The sequence below is a fragment of the Rhinatrema bivittatum genome, chromosome 1, assembly GCF_901001135.1.
Source record: "Rhinatrema bivittatum chromosome 1, aRhiBiv1.1, whole genome shotgun sequence".
In the NCBI taxonomy this organism is placed as follows: domain Eukaryota; kingdom Metazoa; phylum Chordata; class Amphibia; order Gymnophiona; family Rhinatrematidae; genus Rhinatrema; species Rhinatrema bivittatum.
The window spans coordinates 337280218-337303994 of NC_042615.1; the positions used below are offsets into that span (position 1 = coordinate 337280218).

Below are 23777 nucleotides of genomic sequence, written 5' to 3' on the forward strand. Positions count from 1 at the left end.
CGTAAAACCCGGGACTTCAAAAAAGGGGCAGGGGGGGCGTGTCCGGGGGCGCGTCCAGGGTCAGGGGCGGTTCAGGGCGGGACCGGGGGCGTGGCGCCAGTCCGGGGGCATGGACGAGGCCTCTGGACCAGCCCCCGGGTCGGGTGATGGCGCACCAGCAGCCCGCTGGCACGTGCAGATTTACACCTGCTTTCGGCAGACGTATATCTGCCAACAAAGGTAAGGGGGGGTTTAGATAGGGCCAGGGGGGTGGGTTAGGTAGGGGAAGGGAGGGGAAGGTGCAGGGGGGGTGGAAAGAAAGTTCCCCCCGAGGCCGCTCCGATTTTGGAGCGGCCTCGGAGGGAACACTCAGCGCGCGCCGGGCTCGGCACGCGCAGGTTGCACAAATGTGCACCCCCTTGCGCGCGCCGACCCTGGATTTTATAAGATACGCGCGGCTACGCGCGTATCTTATAAAATCCAGCGTACTTTTGTTCGCGCTCGCGTAAATTTATAAAATCTACCTATCATTAGGCAACTTTTTTGTATCACTGTAAGAGGGGCCATTCTGAACTCGGGGTGAGGTTTTTGTGGTGGGTGAGCTTTTGAGGGGCAGTTTTACATGCACAATCAGAGGTACGAACAACATAGTTATCAGTGAAGATTTTATATTCTTTGGAGTGATGAAAGTTATACAAAAATGAGATTGTACATTGTATGCTTGACCTAGCTTGATGCACTCTCTACCTAACTGCTATCAAACTAGGATGAGAGTACAATGTACAAATCTCATCTTTGTGTACTTTTCTTCACTCCAAATCACATAAAATCTTCAGTGATGTGTACTGTGCTGTTTGCACCTCTGACTGTGCTTGTAAGGCTGCCCCCCAAAACCTAGCCCTTCACCAAAGCCTCACCCAGAGTTGCTAGTTGCTCCTCTTAGAGTGGTATAAATAGTTTTCTTTTATGAGAGCCTTATAAAGAGGTAAGATATCTCTCTCTCTCCAGCAGCCCCCTGATAAATTTAATGTGCATTTTTTTTTAGCTAAAATAGCTATGTGGTATCAGGAAAATAACCCTAATCATGCCCCTCCCCTTTTTTTTGTTTTATCATGGGTGTTATTTTTCAAATAGGCAGGTTATAAAAAATGTGAAATAAAATAAATGTGTTGGGTAAGAGTATAGTGATAGGAGTATACTACTGTCCACCTGGCCAAAATGATGAGATGGACAATGAAATACCAAGAGAAATCAGGGAAGCTAACCAAATTGGCAATGCAGTAATAATGGGAAATTTCAATTACCTCAATATTGATTGGGTAAATGTAGCATCAGGACATGCTAGAGAGGTAAAGTTCCCAGATAGGAAAAATGACTACTTCATGGAGCAATTGGTTCAGGAACTGATGAGAGAGGGAACTATTTTAGATTCAATTCTTAATGGAACGGAAGATTTGGTGACAAAGGTAACTATGGTGGGGCCACTTGGCAATAGTGATCATAGCATGAATCAAAACTGAACAAACGACTGGAAGGGGGAAATATGTAACTCTACAGCTCTGACACTAAACTTTCAAAAGGGAAACTTTGATAAAATGAGTAAAATAATTAGAAAAAACTGAAAAGTAAAATTGTAAAGGTAAAAAATGTAAAACAGGCATGGACATTGTTTAAAAATACCATCTTAGAAGCACAGTCCATATGTATTCCACACATAAAGAAAGGTGGAAGAAAGGCCAAATGATTTTTGACATGGTTAAATGTATGGCGAAAGAGGCTATGTTAGCCAAAAAAAAAGTTCTTCAAAAATTGGAAGAAGTATCCAGTTGAAGAAAATAAGAAAAAGCATAAGCATTGCCAAGTTAAATGTAAAACTTTGATAAGACATGGTAAGAGAGAATGTGAAATGAAGTTGGCCACAGAGGCAAAAACTCAAAATATAAATATAAAATATATCTGAAGTAGAAAATCTGTGATTGAGTCAGTTGGACAGTTAAATAATCATGGAAAGACTAAATTAATTCTTTGCTTTCATGTTTACTAATGAGGATATTGGAGAGATACTGGTTCCAGAGACAGTTTTCAAGGGTGATGATTTGGATGAACTGAACCAAAACATGGTGAACCTGGAAGATGTAGTATGCCAGATTAACAAACTAAAGAGTAGCAAATCACCTGGATTGGATGGTATACACACCAGGGTTCTGAAAAAACTCAAAAATGAAATTTCAGACCTATTAGTAAACATTTGTAACCTATCATTAAAATTGTCTATTGTACCTGAAGACTGGAGGGTGCCTAATGTAACACCAATATTTAAAAAGGGCTCCAGGGGTGATCCGGGAAAATATAGACCAGTGAGCCTGACTTTAGTGCCGGGAAATATAACTATTTAAAGGAACAAAATCACAGAACATATAGAAAGACATGGTTTAATGGAACACAGCCAGCATAGATTTACCCAAAGGGAAGTCTTGACTCACAAATCTGCTACATTTTTTTGAAAGGGCTAATAACTATGTGGATAAATTTAAACCAGTAGATGTAGTGCATTTGGATTTTTAGTGTTTGACGAAGTCTCTCATGAGAGGATTCTAAGAAAACTAAAATGTCATGAGATAGGAGGCAATGTCCTTTCATGGATTACAAACTGGTTAAAAGAAACAGAAAGTATAATTGAATGGTCAGTTTTCTCAGTGGAAAAAGGTAAACAGTGGAGAGCCTCAGGGATCTGTACTTGGACCAGTGCTTTTCAATATATTTATAAATGATATGGAAAGGGATACAAGTAAGATGATCAAATTTGCGGATGACACAAAATTATTCACAGTAGTTAAATCCACATGCAGAATGTGATAAATTGCAGGAGGACCTTGTGAGACTGAAGATTGGGCATCCAAATGGCAGATGAAATTTATTGTGAACAAGTGCAAGGTGATACATTTAGGGAGAAATATAACCCATGTTGTAGTTACACAATGAGTGTCATTTGCTAAGTATTTTTCCCATAGACACAGAATAGGAGAATACCTTAAGTAAATGACCCCCAATGTTAGGTTCCATATTAGGAGCTTCCACCCAGGAAAAAGATCTAGGTGTCATAGTGGATAATACATTAAAATTGTCAGCTGACTGTGCTGTGGCAGTCAAAAAAGCAAACAAAATGTTAGGAATTATTAGGAAGGAATGGTGAATAAAATGGAAAATATCATAATGCCTCTATATCGCTCTATGGTGAGACTGCACCTAGAGTACTGGGTACAATTCTGTTTGCCGCATCTCAAAAAAGATATAATTGCACTAGAGAAGGTACAGAGAAGGATGTCCAAAATGATAAAGGGGATGGAATGGTGCTATTAAAAGAAAAGGCTAAATAGGTTAGGGCTGTTCAACTTGGAGAAGAGATGGCTGAGAGGAGATATGATACAGGTCTATAAAATCAAGAGAGTAGTAGAATGGGTAAATGTGAATCAATTATTTACTCTTTGAGATAATAGAAGAAGTAGGGAACACTTCATGAAGTTAGCAAGCAGCATATTTAAAAGAAATGGGAGAAAATTCTTTTTTACTCAACGCTCAGTTAAGCTCTGGAATTCGTTGCCGGAGGATATTATAAGGGCAGGTAGTGTAGCTGGGTTTATAAAAGATTTGGCTAAATTTCTGGAAGAGAAATCCATAAACTGTTAATAGAAATGCCGGCGCCATTTCTATTAATGCACCGAGGCCCGAGAGTGGAAGATCACACCGGGACCCTCCCACTGGACCCCAGGTAATTTAAGACATTTGGGGGGGGGGGTTCGGGAGGGTGGGGGATTGATTTTAAAGGGTCGGGGTGGGTTTTAGGGTTGTTTTAGTGTGCCGGTTTTCCCGCCCTCCCCCTTCCCCCGATTTACGATTTTTGACGATAAATCGGGGGAATTCCTATTGTATCGCGCCTCTAACGACGTTCAAATCCTCATTCCTATCCAAAATACTCTAAATGAAACCCTTCAACTATGGGACTCCTATCTTACATCCATCAATTCTCTCCTCTCCAACCTCCACCTTGCCCTCAATGCTTCTAAAACTGAGATACTCATAATATCTAATCAACCTGAACTTACCCTCCCCAATGTTACATCCTCCCCCCACGTCTCATCTCCAACTGTCAGAGACCTTGGCATCGAACTTGACCAGCGCCTCGATTTCAAAGCCCACATTAAATCCCTTCTTAAGGGAGGCTTTTACAAGCTTCACATCATGAAAAAGCTAAAACCACTACTCCACACACAAGATTTCCGTCTAGTCTTGCAGACCACTATCCTTTCCAAAGTGGATTACTGCAATTCCCTCCTCCTTGGCCTTCCAGAGTCGACCATCAAACCCCTACAAATCCTGCAGAACGCCATGGCAAGAATCCTAACGAACACACGAAAAAGAGACCACATCACCCCCATACTGAAGGACCTTCACTGGTTACCCATTTCTTTCCGTATACAGTATAAAACCCTCACCATACTACACAACCTCCTCTACAAACCCAACCCCTGGCTCAAGGACTCACCCCACTTCCGCATAACCAACCGTCCTACCAGATCCTCCCACGCAGGTACCCTACATACCCCCTCCCTCAAAATCGCCCATCTCACCTCACGAGAGAAAGGGCCTTTACCATAGCGGGCCCTTCACTCTGGAATACTCTCCCTACCTTTCTCCGCCTTGAACCCTGCCTGGCCACCTTCAAAAAAGGCATAAAAACGTGGCTTTTCAGAAAGGCCTACCCGGAAACCAACCAAACCTAAACATTTCCACATAATCTACCCCGAAACCAACCAAACCTATACATTCCCACATAATCCCCCCCCCCCCACCCAGATTCCCAGCCTCCATCCCCCCCACCCCACCCGCCCTTTTCCCCCCCCCTCCTAAGGCTTTCCCTTTTTTTCCCTTTCTTCCCCCTCCTTAGGCCTTTTTCTCCCCCCTCCTTAGGCTTTCCCCCCCTCCCAAGGCTTTCCCTTTCGCCTCTCCTTGCCCGCCCTTCCCCTTTTATCTTCCTACAATTTTACAAAATTGTTCATTTTAGTCCGATATAATCAATCCTATGCTAATTGTCACTAATGTAAATATTCCTTTTTCTGTAAATAAGTTCCTTTTATTTCTTATGTTAACGGTTGTTTTTTATACTCTCACTCATGCTACCTATCTTTCCCTCTCTCCTTCCTGTCTCCCTTACCCCCCCCCCCCCCCTTTTTCTGGCCTGCTCCCATCCCCCGGCCCCCTGTTCATTGTAATTTCCTCCTTTAACTGAGTTACTTGTAAACCGGCGTGATGTGCCTCACGAACGTCGGTATATTAAAAGTTGTTAAATAAATAAATAAATAAATAAAATAACGATTTTTGACGATTTAAAATATATCGGACGATATTTTAAATCGTCAAAAAACGATTCATATCCCTACTTTCTATTATTTAAAAGTGTTATGGCATCCTTGTCCATATTTATCCCAGAAATATATTCCAACTGTTTTACACGCAATAGTTACATCCCGGCTCATTTATTGTAATGTTTTCTTTTTAGGTCTGCCAAAGACATTCATCTTCTATTAATACAAAATTCGGCTGCTAAATTTAAGATTTTCTCATAGATTTTTTGAGCCATTTAGCCATTTAGCCATTTAGAGCCATTTAGCCAGATAACTCATAAATTATCTGGCTAAATATATTTCAATTTATAAGGCTTTTGATAGAGACTCTGCACCATTTGGGTAGCCTTTCAATGGACTGCCTTTTCTCTGTTTATATCCATTTGGAGGTCAGTCCCTAGAAATGCACTCCAGATTAATTCTCAATTCTTTATTTCTGCTGGTTATATATCTCCCAATATACTTCCCATTCCTTTGGTTCTGGACACTATGTTATTGCACTGATTAGCAAACTTTGAGATCATCAGAGATGATCACCCCGAGAACTCTTTTCTTTTTGATGCATATCAGTATCTCACCTTCCTTCATAGAAATATAGAAACATGATGACAGAAAAGACGTTATGGCCTATCTAGTCTGTCCTTCCACACCAAACGTTCAGTTTTACAATCCCTATCACTCCCTCAGAGATCCCCTGTGCTTGTCCTAAGCTTTCTGGAATTCAGATACTGTCCTTATCTCAATTACCTCCATGGGGGAGGCTCTTCCATGCATCCACTACCCTTTCTGTAAAGGAATTTTCTCTTAGGTTACTTCCCAGTCTATTCCCTTTTACCCTCATCCCATAACTTCTCATTCTAAAGCCTCTTTTCATTTGAAAGAGACCCACCTCCTGTGCATGGGAACCTTAAGAGGTATTTAAATGTCTCTATCATATCTTCCCTATCCGGCCTTATTTTACGTTTAGACCTTTAAGTTATATGCTATAGAATGAAGACCACTGATCATTTAGTAGCCATCTTCTGGACCATCCCTGACTAGTTTATATATTTTTGAAGATACAGAACCTGATTTTCAAAAGCATTTACATGCTTAAAATTGGGTTTTATACACTTTGAGTGTAAATGGCTTTTGAAAATTACTACAATAGTATGTTACATTTGCATGAGTAACTCCTTTTAAAATTACCTTCACAGCCTCCACTTGTTAAGGGGCAATATTACCTCCTTTTTTCTGCTAACCATTCTTTTCCCTATGTACTTCAAGCATCTTTCTGGCTTTTGTCATCACCTTATCCAATTTTTTGGCCATCTTGAGATCATCAGATATGATCACCCACAGATCCTGCTGTTCTTTTGTTCTTAGAAGAATTTCACCCCTATAGTCCACCTTTCCCAAGGATCTTTACAGTCTACATGCATAACTCTGCATTTTGTATAGCATTAGATCTTAGCTACAGGATCTTAGACCATTCCTCTAGCTTTGCTAGATCCCTCCTCATGTTTTTCATACCTTCCTGGCTTCTTAAACAATATTCACAGCAATCCTTCTACAATGTTGCTCTTGAAAATGTATTACTTCTTTAGATTTTAGCATCCCAAATGCAAGACTAACATTTTTCCATTTAATCTTAACTGCCAAGCACTCAATTATACTTCTCATACTTTCTTAAAAACATTTGTCTGCTCCATCAGGAGTGTCTACTCTGTTGCAGATCTTACGTTTTGCTCATAAATCTATGAATCAAAGCCAGCAAACAAACAAATATAAGATGATATCTTTTTATTGGACTAACAATACTTTTTTGACATGCTTTCAAAAGTTCATACTTTCTTCCACAGGTCGAAACAAAATAAACAACTCAGAATAAAATATGGCATTGCTAGAAAATACAGTAAATCACAGATTACATAACAGTGGTAGTGTTAAAGGGAAGGGAGAAAATGGAGGGGGTGGGGTGGATTTTATGTTAGGGTGATAAGTAGGTGACAGAGAACAGCAGAATGATTTCTCATAGTGAGTTAAAAAGAACCCAGTCTCTGTTATATCTTTTAAAGTCAGTTCTGAAGAGTGTGATCATTTTAACGTGAAACTTCTTACATTCCTGGATTGTTCAGTTTAATATCTTGAATCATAAAGTCATCGATGCTGTGGTCTGGTCCTGTGAAATGTTTTCCCATGCTGGTGCTGATGACTTACTCTTCTATGGGATGTGTAATTTTGTGTCCTACTAGCCTCTGTACACTATCACCTATGAAAATATTGAACAGAACCTGCCTTGGGACTGATTGCTGAGGTAATCCACCAATAATCCCTCTTTCACTGGCGTGAACTCTGTTTATCCGCTGAGTTTCTAAGCCTGCTAGCCACCTTGGTCCACCCTTAGGCTGCTCAGTTTATTTATGAGCCTGTTATATGAAACAAGCTTTACTGAAAGCCATATATATATATATATATATATATATATATGGCTTTCATATATATATATATATATATATATATACAGTATATATATATATATATATATATATATATATATATATATATATATATATATATATATTTCCCTGATCTAATTCTCTGGTTACCAAATCTAGGAAGTTGATTGGATTTGTTTGACATGATCTCCTTCCATTAAAGCAAGGATCCAGGATACTCCCCTATCATTTCCTGTAGTAGTAACTCCATTAATATTTGCACCACTGAGATCAGACTAATTAGTCTGTAGTTATCTGCATCCTCCCTATTTCCACTTTTAGGAAGAAGGGCAATATCTGCCTTTCTCTAGTTCTTCCGATACCACTCCTTTCTCCAAAGAGTGATCAAACAGAACTGTCAGTGGAGCTGCCAGGACCTGATAGCTCCCTTTTAATATTTTGGGATGCATCCCATATTTCCCCATAGCCTTGTCAACTTTCAGTTTTGCTTGGTCCATGAAAATCATTTAATCGGAAATGGATCCAGTGATATAATAACTACAGTGATCAACACTAGAAACAATTAAGATTGCCTAAGAAAGTAGAACTATAATGGGAGTAAAACCAAGACTGCTTTAGTCTGCATGGTCAGCCTAGTAATGATATGAGGGGCCATCACTGCCGTTTTATTGTATACATTTTATTTTGGTTACTCTGGATTACCAATATAACAAAAATCACATTGCTAATTTCAAGAGTACACTGTGCTATGGACCCCAGTGTAAGCAGTTTGTAATTCCTCATTCATAAATATTGATTGATTATCTTGCTGTTGCACTATTTGTTTCCTGCTCCATGTAACCTGCAAAAGAGAAGAATATTTTATAAAGCATCATTATAATTAACAAATCAAAACAATTTTCACCACCAATATAAAGACCAGCTCTAAAAATTGTGTTTATTCATATCAATAGAAGGCATTATGGTCTTTGACAAAATCTCCTCCTGAAACTTTGAGAGTTGGCATTAGTGGCTTACCGAGGGTCTCTGGCATCCGGGGACCAATGCATTTTGTGCGAGGCCAGAGAGGGGAACAAAGTGTGCCATTATTGAAAACCTATCTACAACCACACTCATATGGTGGTGTGGCCTTTCGAGGGAGGCAGATCACAGATAAAATAGGTGAACACATGGATCCAAGGTTCCATGAGAATCAGCGATTGTAAGAGCCACCACAGTTGGGCTCTGTCACTCTTCTGCATGGCACAAGTATTTTATTTATTATTTTTATATACCGACATTCGATCTCAATTGAGATATCACACCGGTTTACATTCAGGTACTGTAGGTATTTCCCTATCCCCAGAGGGCTTACAATCTAAGTTTTATACCTGAGGTAATGGAGGGTAAAGTGACTTGCCCAAGGTCACAAGGAGCGACAGCAGGACTTGAACCGTGGTCTCCTGGTTCATAGTCCACTGCTCTAACCACTAGGAGCGATGAAATGTTGAATGTTATTCTTCATGTAAGGCCACCAGTAATGGTGCATGATGAGTTCCAGGGTGCGGGTGATGCTGGGATGCCCCAGAGACAAGAGTTATGGGCCCATTCTAGAATGATTTGTCGTAAATGCCGGGGAATTACAGTTTTACCAGGAGGAACTGTGAAGGTGGCCACAAGTACAATCTTGGCTGGATCAAGGGTATACAGGGCCGGTGCAAGGAGATTAGGCACCCTAGGCGAGCCTTCTCCCTTGGTCCCCCCCCCCCCCCGTTGTGCCGCCACCCCCGGTCTCAGCCCCGACTCCTACCTCATTCTCGATCATGCCCGCTGCCTGTGTGGTTTTCTGGGTTATGAGCAGGTTGGGCACTGCTTGCGGCCCGCCAAATCTCCACTCCTCTTTGCCACCACTTGTGACCCATATGGCTCACACCCAGTGACGCACCAAGGGTCTCCGGCGCCCGGGGGTCAATGCATTTGTGTGCCTCTCCAGCGTCCCCTCTTAATCCTTCTTGTACTAATGCTTAAGGTCACAAAAAATCAGTGGCATCTCTAGACAGAAGGATTTTGGGGGGGGGGGAGGGAGCCAAAATGACATTTCCTTATCATACCCACCTCTATAGCATGGCCCCCTGCTTTAAAATTGGCTATAAAAATGTCTTAATAAGAAAGTCCAAAGGGTCTTCTGTGTAATTTAAAAAGCAGGCTAGTTTCACACTTCTAGTAAAACTACTATTAACATTATTTGATAGCCTCATTCAGCTAATTTTATATGGCTATGAGAGTGAAGTCTAGAATGTTTACAGGAAGGGAATGAATGTCAATATAAATCCTGCACCTCCAGTTCTTTAACACACTGTGTATCCACAGAAATTCCCCCAACAATGGAGCTTGGATGTTTCCCTTACAGCTCATCATACAAAAAGATATTTTCAAATTCTGGTGTTACCTCACAGTAATAGCACAAACACCTTCCACTGCCAGACACATTGTGAATTAACACAAAACCCTGCAAAAAAACACTCAAAATCTATACAGCAAATCTATCATAACATAACAGTAGTAACACCAAGGACTCAAACAAGAACCCTACCTGTGAAAAAGCAAGGGTAAATATTACACTGGGTCCTAGAATACCAATACACCCCCTACTGAGGAAACAAAATAAACCCGATTGCTATAGATCCCTATACAGACACTACACGCTAGCAGAATCTCTCATCATAGTCACACACACGGAGCAGAGACAGACCCTCACTAAATACAGAATACAAAATAAAGTAGCACAAATTAGACAAAAACTGAAATGGAAACCCCAAGAAGCCAGACTCTATGTGTAACAATAGAAAAACAGAACCACCATTCCTTATTAATCAAATAAAATCAAGAAACATAAAGCATCAATTATGATAGTAAAACCATACTAAAAAAGAATATTTTAAAACTACTGACAAATAGAATAACTTCTATTAGTTGAAATCATATACATTTTTTAAAAATTTCCCAAGCACCAATAAAATATTTCAAAACAGCACTCAAATAACACCAAATAATTAAGCCTAATAAGGATTAAAAAAAAAAAAAAAAAGCACTTGCTGTCCATACCTGGGAACTCTTGATTTCCTGTCACCCTGAGATTGTTAGGGTTGCACACAGTTTATCCTCTCTCTCTCTCTCTCTCTCACACATACTCACATGTCCATTCTCTCTTACACATACACTGTCATATACACACACATACATGCTCTTATACCCACCATAACCTCTCGCTCTCACAGACACTGACACGCTCTCAGTCTCTAAGACACTCTCTCTTCCCCCCCCCCCCCCACAAGCTATTACTCCTCTAGATTCTCTCATATACACACACGCTCTCACTCTCACTCACTGGCTCCCTCACATACACACACTCACCCAGGCAAGTTCTCAGTCATTCTCACACACCCCCTCAGGCAGGCACCCATTCATTCAAACCCCTCCCCAGGCAGACTCCTAATCATATACACATGCACACACTGAAGGCAAATCCCCTCTCTCGTTCCTCTGCTGCCACTGTCACTGCTGCCATGTGGCTATTGGGGAGGTGCAATCGCTGCTACTGGCACTGAAGCCCATTCTGCTGCCTCCTCTGTGCATGCCCCGTGGTATTAAAATTTTGCAGGACTTCCTGTTCCTCCATGCTGATCTCTTACATTGCGAGATCTGCATAGAGAAAGCGCTACTCTTGTACATTCCCAAAGATAACATATGCTAATCAATAAAAATTCAAAATTTATTTTTTTACCTTTTGTGTCTGATTTTAGTTTTCTAATCAGTTGGTCACAGGCTTTTTTTTTCCACCTTCCCTTTCTTGGTATTTTACCAATTCCTTTTACAAGGTCTCTTTTTTTTCTGTTTCTTTTCTCTTCACCTATCTTCTTCCCTTCTTCCCTCCAACACACATTCAGGTTCTCATGCTTACATGCTGTCTCTCTCTCACACACACATACTCAGGCTCTCATTCTCACCATACAGGCACATGGTCTCACACTCACATGCTGTCACACACACACAGGCTTTCACATGTCTCTCCAAGCATACAGACTCTCACTCGCATACACAGTCTCTCAACTCACTCACTCTCTCTCTCTCTCTCTCTCACACACACACACACTCACACACTCACTCTACAGGTCCTCAGCCTCTCTCACCTCTGGGCTTCCGCTTTGCTTGTCGCCGTGGGATGGGCTCCACGGCGGCCCTGATCTTCTTGGGCTGCTGTGAGATGGGATCCACGGTGGTCCTGTTACTGGACCTCCTCTTCTCAGGCCGTCGCAAGCTGGGATCCATGGTGGCTCTGCTACCAGGCCTCCTCTTCTAGGGCCACTGCAAGGTGGGATCCGCAGCAGTCCTGCTACCGGGCCTCTTCTTTTTGGGTCTCCGTGAGGTGGGATCTGCGGCGGCCCTGCCACAAGAGGAGGAGGAGCATCTGGAAGTGACTTTTTTCTTCAGTCTGTCGTGGGATGAGCTCCACCATGACACCGCCAATCTTCCTGCTGTGCACGGCCGGCTCATAGCATAGAAGTAACACGCTTCCCTGCTCAGTTGCCAGTGGGATGAAGTCCACTGGCGGCCGCAAGGGCCTCCCTGTTGGCCATGAGCACCCCCTATAGCCTTGCGCTGGTGGGCATTGGTTCCCCTTGCCCCCTCTGTGCGCCACTGGTCAGCAAGCCCTAAATCAGAAGTTCCAAGGGGATATAGCACAAGAGAAGAAGGAGGAGCACAGTGGCTATACGACCTTTCAGAACTACTTGTGTGTGCCCATATGCATGTGTATATGCATGCATGTTATAAAATAGCCTGGTCGCGTGCACATGTGCGCAAAAATTTAAGTGGCGTGTGCATGGGCGTGCAAATCCCACTTCTACCGCGTAAGTCGTGGATTTTAAAAGAGATATGCCCCGACGCCACCTCCAGTTTACCAGATCATTCACCAGTTTGCCTGTACTCCCTCCAGTTACCCCAGACCCTTTACAGTCCTCTGAAATGGCTCGATCTTTTCTTTTATAACTTATACACTATCCATAGCAGAAGTAAAGTTATGTGGCAGGGATCCTTGGTGCACCCAATTATGCTAATAGCTGTTACCACATCCTCTAACAATGAATTCCAAAGCTTAATCATGTGTTAAGTAAAAAAAATAATTCTCTTATTTATTTTAAATGTATCATCTAGTAACTTCATCGCGTGTCCCCATTCTTTGTACTTTTTGAGAGTAATCCGATTTGCATTTACTCGTTCCTCTCCATAATCATATCTTCTCTCAGCCATCTCTTCTCCAAGCTGAAGAGCCCAGACTTCTCATATACACACACATAGGGGAATCGTTTTATCCCTTTTATCATTTTGGTCGCCCTTCTCTGTACCTTTTCTAATTTTGCTATATCGTTTTTGAGATGCGATGACCAGAATTGCACATAATATTCAAGGTGCAGTCGCACTATGGAGTCATAAAAAGATATTCTGATATTATCCGTTGTATTCTCCATTTCTATTCTAATAATTCCTAGCATTCTATTTGTTTTCTGGACCGCCGCCGCACACTGAGCAGCGGATTTCAATATATTATCCACGATGACGCCTAGATCCTTTTCCTGAGTGGTGACTTCCAGTGTGGACCCTTGCATTGTGCAGCTATAATTTAGATTGCTCTTCTCTACCTGCCTTACTTTGCACTTGTCCACATTAAATGTCATCTGCTATTTGCGTGCTCAGTCTACCAGTCCCACCAGGCCCTCTTTCAATTTCTTACAATCCTCTTGTGATTTAACAACCTTGAATAATTTTGCATCATCACCTCACTTGTTGTTCCCATTGCCAGGTCATTTATAAATAGGTTAAAAAGCAGTGGTCTCAGTATAGATCCCTAGGGCTCTCCTGGTCAATATTCAAAAGTATTTGTTCAGCCAAGTTTGGGATTTACCCGGACAAATCTATGGTTTAAATATTTCACTTTCTACTGCCTTGCTAAGTTTTAGCTGGATAAGTCAATAAAAAATAATTTGTGGGCTTTTAGACCCAATCCTGCATCCCCCACGCCTCACCTCAGAAAACACTTTGAAATTAGTGTGGTCTTAAGAACATATATATATATAGTACACTACAGCGGCTTCCTTCCTTCCACAATATTTTTTGAAAAGTCCCTGAGCCGGCTCCTGCCCTCCACCCTGCAACCTCTATTTTCACCCTTCCCATTTCTCTGGATCCCCTGAAACCTCAGCTGGACGTGTGGCAGAGTATTATCTGCTTCCAGTGCTGGAAGTGTACAGTAATAATGTTGCTGTCAGAGCAATGCTGGAAGTGGCCAGGAGCAGGAAAGACATGATGCACACTCCTGGTTGAAATTTCAGGGCTCTGGGTTTGGATCTGAAGGGCCCACCATCCTATTTTTTGTTCAATGCTGTAATTTTTAAAGTTTGTGTGCCCCACCCAACCCCCTCCTCTAATCCACGACAATCTCAGGGTGGCTGGAAATAAAAAAAAAAAAATCACAACCCTAACTCCCAGGTTTGGAGAACTGGAGATTTGGTAATCCTTATTAGTTTAATTATTGGGTGTTATTTGATGGGTCTGCTGGTTTGAGATATTTTATTGGTGTTTTGGGAAATTTATAACATTTTTATGAGGTTAGATTTATTAGATGTTTATCAGCTGTTTTGAAATATACTTTTTATTTGGAGGAGGGGCGAGAAGAGTGGGACTTGCAGATTGGGGGGCGGTAGTGACTGGGAGACTGGCTGTGGCGGGGACAGTATTTGGATCTTGGGGGAAGATGGAGGAGTGCATGAATTCAGAGATTTGGGAGGAGGGGGTAGAGCTGGGACTTGGAGAATGAGCACAGATTAAGGTAGAGCGACTAAGTGATTGGGTGGGGAGTATTAGATTGGCTGGGAGTATGAGAGAGTGGTGTGAGATGGGGGTCAAGCTGGAAAAAAAATAAAAGGGATCCATCCACAAAAGTTTTCTCAGAACCCCATAAGTAGCTAAAGCAGTCCTGAATCCAGGACAGGAGGCGATCTGACCATGATTGAGGAGCAGTTGAGCCTGGGCGGGCAGGCTTGAGGAGGAGGGAATGCTCTGAATGAGAGAGGACAGAATGTTGTGGAAGGAGGAAGAGAATGCTTGAAGGGAGGAGGAGAAGGGGAGAAGAGTGAGAAAATGTTGAGGGGAGGGAGAGAGGGGCGTGAATGCACGGAAAGAGGGAGAAGAGGGGAGAGTGCTAGAGGGAGGGGAGAAGGGAGCTGAGAGTACATGCTGGGAGAGAGGGGGGAAATGCCTGGATGGGAAGAAAATGGATGGAGGGAGAAAAGGGACTAATGCTAGGAAGGGAGATGCCAGGAGTAGAAAAAGAGAATGTTGAGAGGGAAGGGGAAGAAGGTGGGGGGTGCCATGAATGATTTTCAGCCAGGGCGCCACTCGCTCTGGTGTCGTTCATAATTTGGCATTGAGCAGAAATGCTATAGCTTTAGACCTACAACTACACTGCAACCACGGAATCAACATAGGTGAACTTTTAAATAAGGCAAACACATTTTGAAATGATTCACTTTTTGGAACAGGTGATGGACTACGATAAATCAGAGTTCACTTTATAGTTGCGAACTTGCTGTGCCATCTTTTCACTTCATGCTGCGTTTACCATACCTACCTAATGTATAAGGCAAGTCTCTTGGCCACACATCAGAGGAATTGCTGATTTAATCTGAAAACAAGAAAACAGGTTTTTTTTATAAAGTATCTACAGTATTTAAATTCCTTTATAAAACAGAGGCAGCGATGCACGTGGTGGTGTTCAATAAAGAAGAAACAAGGATTTTTTTTTTAGGGCCTGATTTTCAAAGCCATTTCCGTGCACGAAACACAGAGGTCCATTTTCAGCTGCTGTGCGGCTCAGCTAGTTAGCTGGATAAACTTATCCGGCTAACTAACGGGGTATATTCAGTGGTACTACTGCACTGCTGAGTATACACAGCTACCTTAAAGTTAGCTGGATAAATTATCTAACTAACTTTAGGACAGGTCAGCGGCATGACAAGAGTTAGCCGGATATACCCTCTGATTAACTTTGCTCCTTCTCGAAACGCCTCCCATCCGTCCCCAGAACACCCCCTAACCTAGCTGGCTGAATTCTAGAATTTAGCCGGAGAAGTCGCTGAATACACCCTTTTTTGCTATTTAGACAGATAACTTTTAAATTATCTGTCTAAATGGCTTTTGAATATGCATCTCTCAGTTTTCTGTGTGTAAATGGCTGAATGAAACGGGGGGGGGGAAGTTGCAGTTCAGGTAAAAGTGTGCGAGTAACCAGATTTCACACGTACTTTGCTGCAAGCTGAGGAGAGGCGTTCCGGGGGAGGCAGGGGGTACGATGTTGAGGCAGAGTTGGCATGTACAAGCATAACGTTTTTTGTTTTTTTTTTCCAGATGCATGTGCATAAGTTAATCTGCCCAAGTTATGGCCTGCAAAAAGCAGCTTTAACTTTGTGTGAGTTAAGTTTGTGGGCAGTTAAGGACACTTACTTGACATTTTCACAGCACACTTCAGCGCGCAAGTTCACTTTGAAAATGTGGGGTAAAGTCAGCATGTAAAAACTGCATGCAGACTTTACACCTATCCAGACAGTTTATAAAAATTACCCTCTTAATGGTAGAAAGAATGTCTGGAATTCTATTTACACATAAGCATGGATTCCCAATAACCCATTGACTCCATTATCAAACACAATGACATAACCAAAATCCAAGAACTCATATGGCCCCTTTTGCCTTATTCCGCTAAAAAACGTTCTGTAGATTCAGTGTTAATTCTGGGAAAGTCTTACACGCTACAAATAATGGGGCAGATTTTCAAAGGGTTACGCGCGTAACATACGTCTCACTCCTGGTCCCAGAAGACCACCCCATTTATGGAATAAAGTTAGAGGGGGATTTAGGGATTAGGGTGCCCCAAATTGTAGCTTTCATTAATTGTAGAGATAAGCAGAGCTTTAAGAGGCTGAGCTTAATAAAGGACACTTTTTATTTTACATTTATCTCCTGCAATGGGGTTGGGAATTGGGGTCGAGGGTGAGAGTTCCACATGGACCATTAGGGACTTTTGGAACCATGAGAGATGGCTTCAGATGGGCTGCACAGCCTCTTTAACATTACAGCAGCCCTTGTGGATCCCAGCCCATCATCGCATGTTGCCATGGCCAGGAACGTGCAAATATTTCTTGCAAAAGTTTGCTAAGGATGCAAATGAGGGGGAGAATGTCTGTGTTCCCTTTCAGGCCACCAGAGTGCATTCTATGTTTATCTCTGAGAATTTTCCAGCAGGGGAAGGTTCATGGAGAGTTCAGGGAGGTGTGGAGTAAGGAGGGGATGAACAGTAGATTCCTTTCCCTAAAGGGAATGGTTTATGGTATAAAATTTAAAAAATACTTCATGCAGGGCACCAGAGGGAGACTGAGGAGACTGGGAGGAAATAGAGGGGGAGAGAATGGGGAATCTGTCCAAGAGTTCTCAAAAGTCTGTGCTGAAGGTTTGCACAGAAGTGTTTGGCTGACAGTTTCTACAAGAGTTGGAAAGTTCTGCATTTGTAACCTGGACGATTTCAGGATTGGAAGATTGAGGTTTGCTGAAGGGACAAAATGAAGTTCCTGCAGTACTGTCTGAGTGCCAGCCAGGAGGATAAAGACCGCAAAGTCTAAGAGGACATCATCCTGCCCAGGGAAGCCCACAGAGAAGTGTTGAAGAAGAGACTTTTGGCTAACTATATGCTTCAGTAGGGTCTTGAGATTAGAAGATCTCGATGGGGAGCTGGAAAGAGAGCTTCATCCACAGATGTGCATATAGATGTGCATTGGAATTGTTGTGGGTAACCTCTTAAAATTAGGAGCATACTTACACATGATTGCTACATTTTAAAACATATGCATGCAAATGCATGGCACAATTTAAAATTCCAGTACATCTTTACTTGCATACCAGTATGCACTTATATGGGTTCTCACGCGCTTATTTTAAAACTACCGTCCCTGTCTATTTTTTTTTTTTATAAGATATCTTATAATAGGAGTACTGCTTACCAAACAATGCCAGCTCAGAGTTCCCAAGCCATTCCAGTCAGTTAAATACATCACAACCTCTTACGTATACACTACTGAGTTAGTATGTCTGCATTGCATTTTCCTAATTAGTTGGCATTCTAATTTTATCTCATATATTCTAATGCAAGTAGATTCTTCTAAGTCATATGATTTCTTGTAAATTGAGCCCAGAAAGTACAAATGAAACTCAGTATTGACCTTTAATATACTTCTTTTTATCTTTAACATACTTTTAAGCATTTCAGCAGCCTTGGCTATTATAGATCTCATCAGTGCAATCTCTAGTCCTACAAGCTTGATTAATGGACTTTTATTGTTGCAATTATCTTTATTTCTTCATCACCACTAAACTAGTCTGGCTTAACAGAAACAACTTTTCAAAGTACCCTTACAAAATAGAATTGGTTTGAATTTGGTTTAGCTTATTAATTTGTTCAGTCTCCTTTCTACATCAAATCAAAACAATGTACAATTATAAAATTGAGAGGAAAACCTGGGACCTATCCCCCTCAGAGACTATAAGCTCTATAGAGGATAGAGTGGTGCAGGTTACAAATTGACACCCAAAATGCAGCTTTGGGTGTGAAATCAAATTCTGTTTTGTGCATTTGTGACTTTTGATACAAATGTTAAAATCTAAGATGGCCTTGAGGTTTGTCATGTCAATTTTTCAATGTTAAAAGGACGACAGAGTGTGTGCAAGATGGAAGAACTCCCTAGAACTATGATGTCCCTATACATGAGGGATTCTCTGTATACTGCTTATTCATGTATGCCCTGCCATTGTGCATGTATGTGGATAGGACATTGTCCCCTTGCACCATGCAGTGGAAGAGAGCCCTAAAAGCAAGGCAAGCTGCAAAAAGCTGTGTTCAGAGTGGTGAAGGAAAATTAAAAGAAAAATGGAACACTACTTTCCCAGAAAACTCCTGTTAAGCCTGGAGCATGATAGAATCATTGTCACTGGCATGCCAATTTTGCAGGGTATTTAGCAAATCAATGACATTGGACATTGTGTGCCACAAAGGCTGTGCCCCTCTCTTTTGGCTGATGGCTGACTACCCAGTGTGAATGATCCATGTTAATGGACATGGTGTGAATACCTCCACAGTTTTATCGGAGGGATCTGAACTGCTAAAGTACTTGCATTATAAAACAGTGAAAATAGAGGCTGAGGCTGGTTTTCCTCACACTCCGTGAAGGAAAAATAAGTGGAAAACAGCTTGAACACAGGAGGTGGAACCAGAGGAGGCAGCTGCAAGCTTGAATGTTTTGGATCTGCTGTATGTGGTAAAGCTAATCCCAGTAGGTGCATGGGATGTGATGAGCAGGGTTTGTTAGGTGTTGCAGGAGGCCCTGAGTCAAGTGGAGGCAGTTTTTGGGTGGGAAGTTTGGATGAAGTGCTGGAGGGTCTGGGTGAAGTGGTGGAGGTATGGGCGAATAAGGTGATTCCGAGTATACGCGCAAGAAATTATATACATAAGCCAAGTGTACACATTACGTGCAAACTGTTACTATTATTACTTAAGCAAAATAAAGGCACATTTTTTTTAATGGCTGGAGAAAATAGTTGTGTTCCTGCATTACAAATATAAATGCGTACTGATACTAACGAATGTATCTTTGGGGCAGAAATACATGGTATTTTATAAACTGCTGCTCCCACCACACAGTTTATAAAACACTAGAATAAATCTCTGTGGGGCCCACTTCCTCACACAAATGATGTACTGTGGGCAATTTTGAAAGCTGGGCACACTATCTTGTTTAATATGTATAGATCTTTTTTTCCCTAACTTAGCATTGTTCTTCCAGAAAGATCATGCAGCTGAGCTATTTAAAGAGGCCATGTTGGTTGTAATTTATTTGTCATAGGTAATTCACAGCCTCTGGTGCATTATCTCATGTAAAAACTGCCTTTATAGAAGGTGCAGAAAGATTGCAGTTACTGTTTTGTCTCCTTACTGTGTTAAGTCTTTTGTGCATACCATGGTTGCCTACATGCTTAGTATATGCAGTATCCCTGCACAGAGCAGACATGATGGAACATAAATGATTTTCTTGAGATAAGTCCTTTTCTTAATGTAGTGTATGGATGTGGTGACCATTATTTCCATGAGCCTGCGATGAGATGTATGTATATCTATATATCGATATATCTATATATCTGTATCTCTCTCTCTCTCTTATATATATATATATATATATATATATGTATATATATATATCTGGAGGAGTGCCCCCTGTCTGACTGACTGATGGGGATGGATACCCTGTACAGAGTCCTGCAGAATAGGTACAACATAGACATAGTCTTTGTCTGGGGCATATGAGACTGTATTTCCTATTGCTCTTTCCCTTCCTGTCTTGCCTTGTTCTGTTTAATAATTCAGCATTGACTTTTCTGCATAAGGGGAAAGTGTCATTTTTCATCTTAAGTCCTAGTGTTGTACCTTTGATTGGCAGCTCTACTGCCCAGCACTAAGGAGAAGGTAGGGTGAATGTATGGTTACAGGTCTTTTCTTCTGCTGTAACTATGTAGTAGCCTTCTATGACTGGGGATCACCATACTTTGTTACCTGCCTAAGGCATAGCACATTTTGGGGGGCACAGCAAAGAAAAAGGTATTCTATGCATGTCTTGCTTCTGCCTTTCCTATATTGCAGGGCTATGTAAGTATTTGAAAGGATATTTAAATAAGGCCAAGTAGCTACTGAAGTGTGGACAAGCAGTTTTAGCTAATGTCACACTTTGAGCGCTCCCGCTGTCCTCTTACTTAAAACATTGCTGACATCATGAGAGCAGCCTTTCATGCCCTAAAAGGGATAATAAGGCCCATGAGTGGTGTAGTGAAACTGATTTTATTGATTTAAACCCATTTCTAACCCACAAGTCCCGAAAGCTTACTGCCTACAAAATACAGTATAACACTGGAGAGCAGGGGATGAGCGAACACCTTTGACTTTTCCATGAAGCACCAAGCCTCTAGCCAGCTTTTTTTTTCAAATAGAGGACAGGAATACATTTAACCACCGGATGCACTTAACGTTCAGTTGCAAAATGTTCTGAGTCCTGAGCTGAATTGAGTCTTAAACTATTTGCATATTTTTATCTGCAGACTCCTCCTGTTCATTAAACACAAATAAGAAAACACTTCTGCCTTCTTTAATGCATTAGGAGGTTGTTTGCACCCTAGGGCAACTTCAGCATCTGTCCATCCAGCTTTAATGAGCTCTTCCCTTCCCCAGGTAACTAGAAGGAGGTAGGGGGTACAAATATTATTTGTTAATTCTCGGCTAGGAAATGTAGAGATGGGATATGCCTCTGGTTTCAATATATGAAGAAAAGATTAGAAATCTCTTTCCCAGATATATGTGAACATGGTTTCAGGATATAATGGATTGGACCCACGGTTACTCAGGGAATGGTAAGAGCTCATGTCAAATCCATTAGATATCATTTTCAGTGATTTGCTGGAGACAAGGAGCTGCATTAATTGACTGACTAATATGGTTCCCATTCAGGGAACAAACCGTCAGCCTGATGTACTCCACAGAGCAGGAAATAGGAGCCAATAGTGAAGGAGGAGATAATGCAGTATGTTGCAGAAGAAAGAGCAAGGGTTCAGCTCTTTCCGAAAGGCAAGGGACTTTCATTACCATGAAAGTCCATTTAACATCAATTTTTAGCCTCTGTCCTACAGGGGAACTGGCTTTATAAAATCATTATATCTCTGTATCTGTCTGTCTGTGTGTGTCCTCCCCCTAATAATATTTCAACTGTTCATCCAATTGCACTCACATGTCTCCCACAGAGAGTGGAGTACCTCACGCTTTTACAGGGCAATTTGCAAAACTGCGGATTGTTGGAAAGTCGGTGAGAACTTTTTTTCCCGAGGACTCTGCAGCAGTTGACAAAGGGAAGGTGCATGCGTATTTTCGTTTTGTAAATTGTTGAAGGCAAAAGTACCCACTAAGACTTCACTTTTTTTTTCTATGGATATAGTGTCCCTGAAAAACAGTGCACATAGCTTTGAAAATGTGAAATGATGTGCATTGTTGCATCCCCTAACATAACCCTAACTCTGATGAGATCTACTTTTCCCATAGGAAGAAGTACACGTATCATTGACCCCTGTGCGAATTTGTACCCACATACAGGGTGACCAAATTTAGACATCCCTTTTTTCTGGGTAAATGGCTTTTAAAAATTACCCCTTAGGACCTGATTTTCATAAAATGTGGTTTTATGTATGCAAAAGGGCTTTGGAAAATTGTACGTGCAGTAGAAAGAAGCATTCCTGGGGCCAGACAGGGAAACCATTTAAATGCATACTTTTGATTTTCAAAAGTATCAAGCTAAATTTAAAACGAGCCGTGTATGCCCATTCACAAACGCATCAGCGTGAAAGAGTAGATGCACTTGAATTTTAAATCATGTGCACAATTGCACACGTATGATTTTAAATATGCCTACTGCATGTAAGTATACTTTTAATTTTAAGAGGTTACCTGAGCAAACCTATTTCACGTATCTTCCATAGGACTTTGCCGGCATTAACGCATGTATGTAAGCTGATTTTAAAACATGCTTATGCAAGGGACAGTTTTTCCAAATAGTCCACCAGTTTGCCAGTCAATCTTGAGGTCATCCAGACCTCTCTGATTCTTCATCCTGCACGACCCCCCAGTTGACCCGGATCCCTCACCCTGATGTGTAAGCCCTAAAATGCGATTTCTGCAGACCTGCTCTTCATCAGGTGCGGAAGTAAAGTTATGTGGTTAACAAGCCAACGTGTGTTGCGGCCACTGGTTTTAAAATACAAAGGTACATGCATAACTGTTGGCCCCACCTTGGAAGGCCTATGCCCTACCCTTTTTCTGCCTCCTTATATTTTGTGCATGTGCATATACATGCATAAATCGTGGCTTCTAAAATCCGCATCCACGCATGGCCCACATACTTGCGTATATTGGCATTTTTGCAGAGCAACACTTTTAAAACCAACCCCATGTGAGTAAGTCTACTCATACACATTTGTACTTGCTAACGGTGAGTGTAAATGTGTGTGCATATGCCATCCTGCATTCCACATGTACATGCTAATTTTATTTTTTATAAAATTTTATTTAAACAAAGCACATACAATTACAAACAGTCCTGCAGAACAAAATCAATAAACAGAAAGTAGACATGAAACAATGAGAAATCAACAGCACACATTAATCAGTATCCCTTTTCATTGCGTCATGTCCAATACACAGCCCAGATATCATTGTATTTATCAGATTGTTCATGCAGACTGAAAGTCATCTGTTCAAGAATTGCAATATCAGCTACTTTGCTCTCCCAGCAGAAAGTTAAAGGTGCCTGCTTCTACATCTATGCTATAGTAAGGCATGCAACATGTAGCAGCTGATTAGTTAACCTTCAGAACCCTGCCACACATATTCGATCCCTCCTGACCCCCCCCCCCAAGGCTTGCCAATAATCCCTGGGGCTGCAGCAGGGGTCCGGGAGCGATTTCGTTGTCGGCTACCAGTAACCAAAATGGCGCCGATAGCCTTTGCCCATACTATGTCACAGAGGCTTTCGGCGCCATTGGTCAGCTCCTGTCACATGATAGGAGCACAAGATGGCGCCGATGGCCATGTGACAGGGGCTGACCAATGGCGCCGAAAGCCCCTGTGACATGGTAGTTCAGGCTATTCGGCACCATTTTGAGGCGCACGGCTTGCAGTAGCACACCGGGCATGGAGGGCAAATTGGACCCGGGACCCTGCTGGACCACCAGGGATGTTGGTAAGTCTTGGGGAGGGATCGAGATGGGGGTGGGGGTTGTATATATG

At 41.8% G+C, this 23777-nt stretch overlaps 1 protein-coding gene across 1 annotated transcript in view; it reads right to left on the bottom strand.

The window, feature by feature from the left end:
- Nucleotides 1-8477: 8477 nt before the first annotated feature.
- Nucleotides 8478-23777, bottom strand: part of GC (GC vitamin D binding protein) — a 211483-nt gene continuing 196183 nt past the window's right edge. The window contains exons 12-13 of the mRNA XM_029598735.1: nucleotides 15486-15539; nucleotides 8478-8660 (exon numbers count right to left, since the gene is read on the bottom strand). Of these exons, the coding sequence (XP_029454595.1) occupies nucleotides 15486-15539 (54 nt within the window). The 3' untranslated portion in view covers nucleotides 8478-8660. The remainder of the gene's footprint in view (nucleotides 8661-15485; nucleotides 15540-23777) is intronic.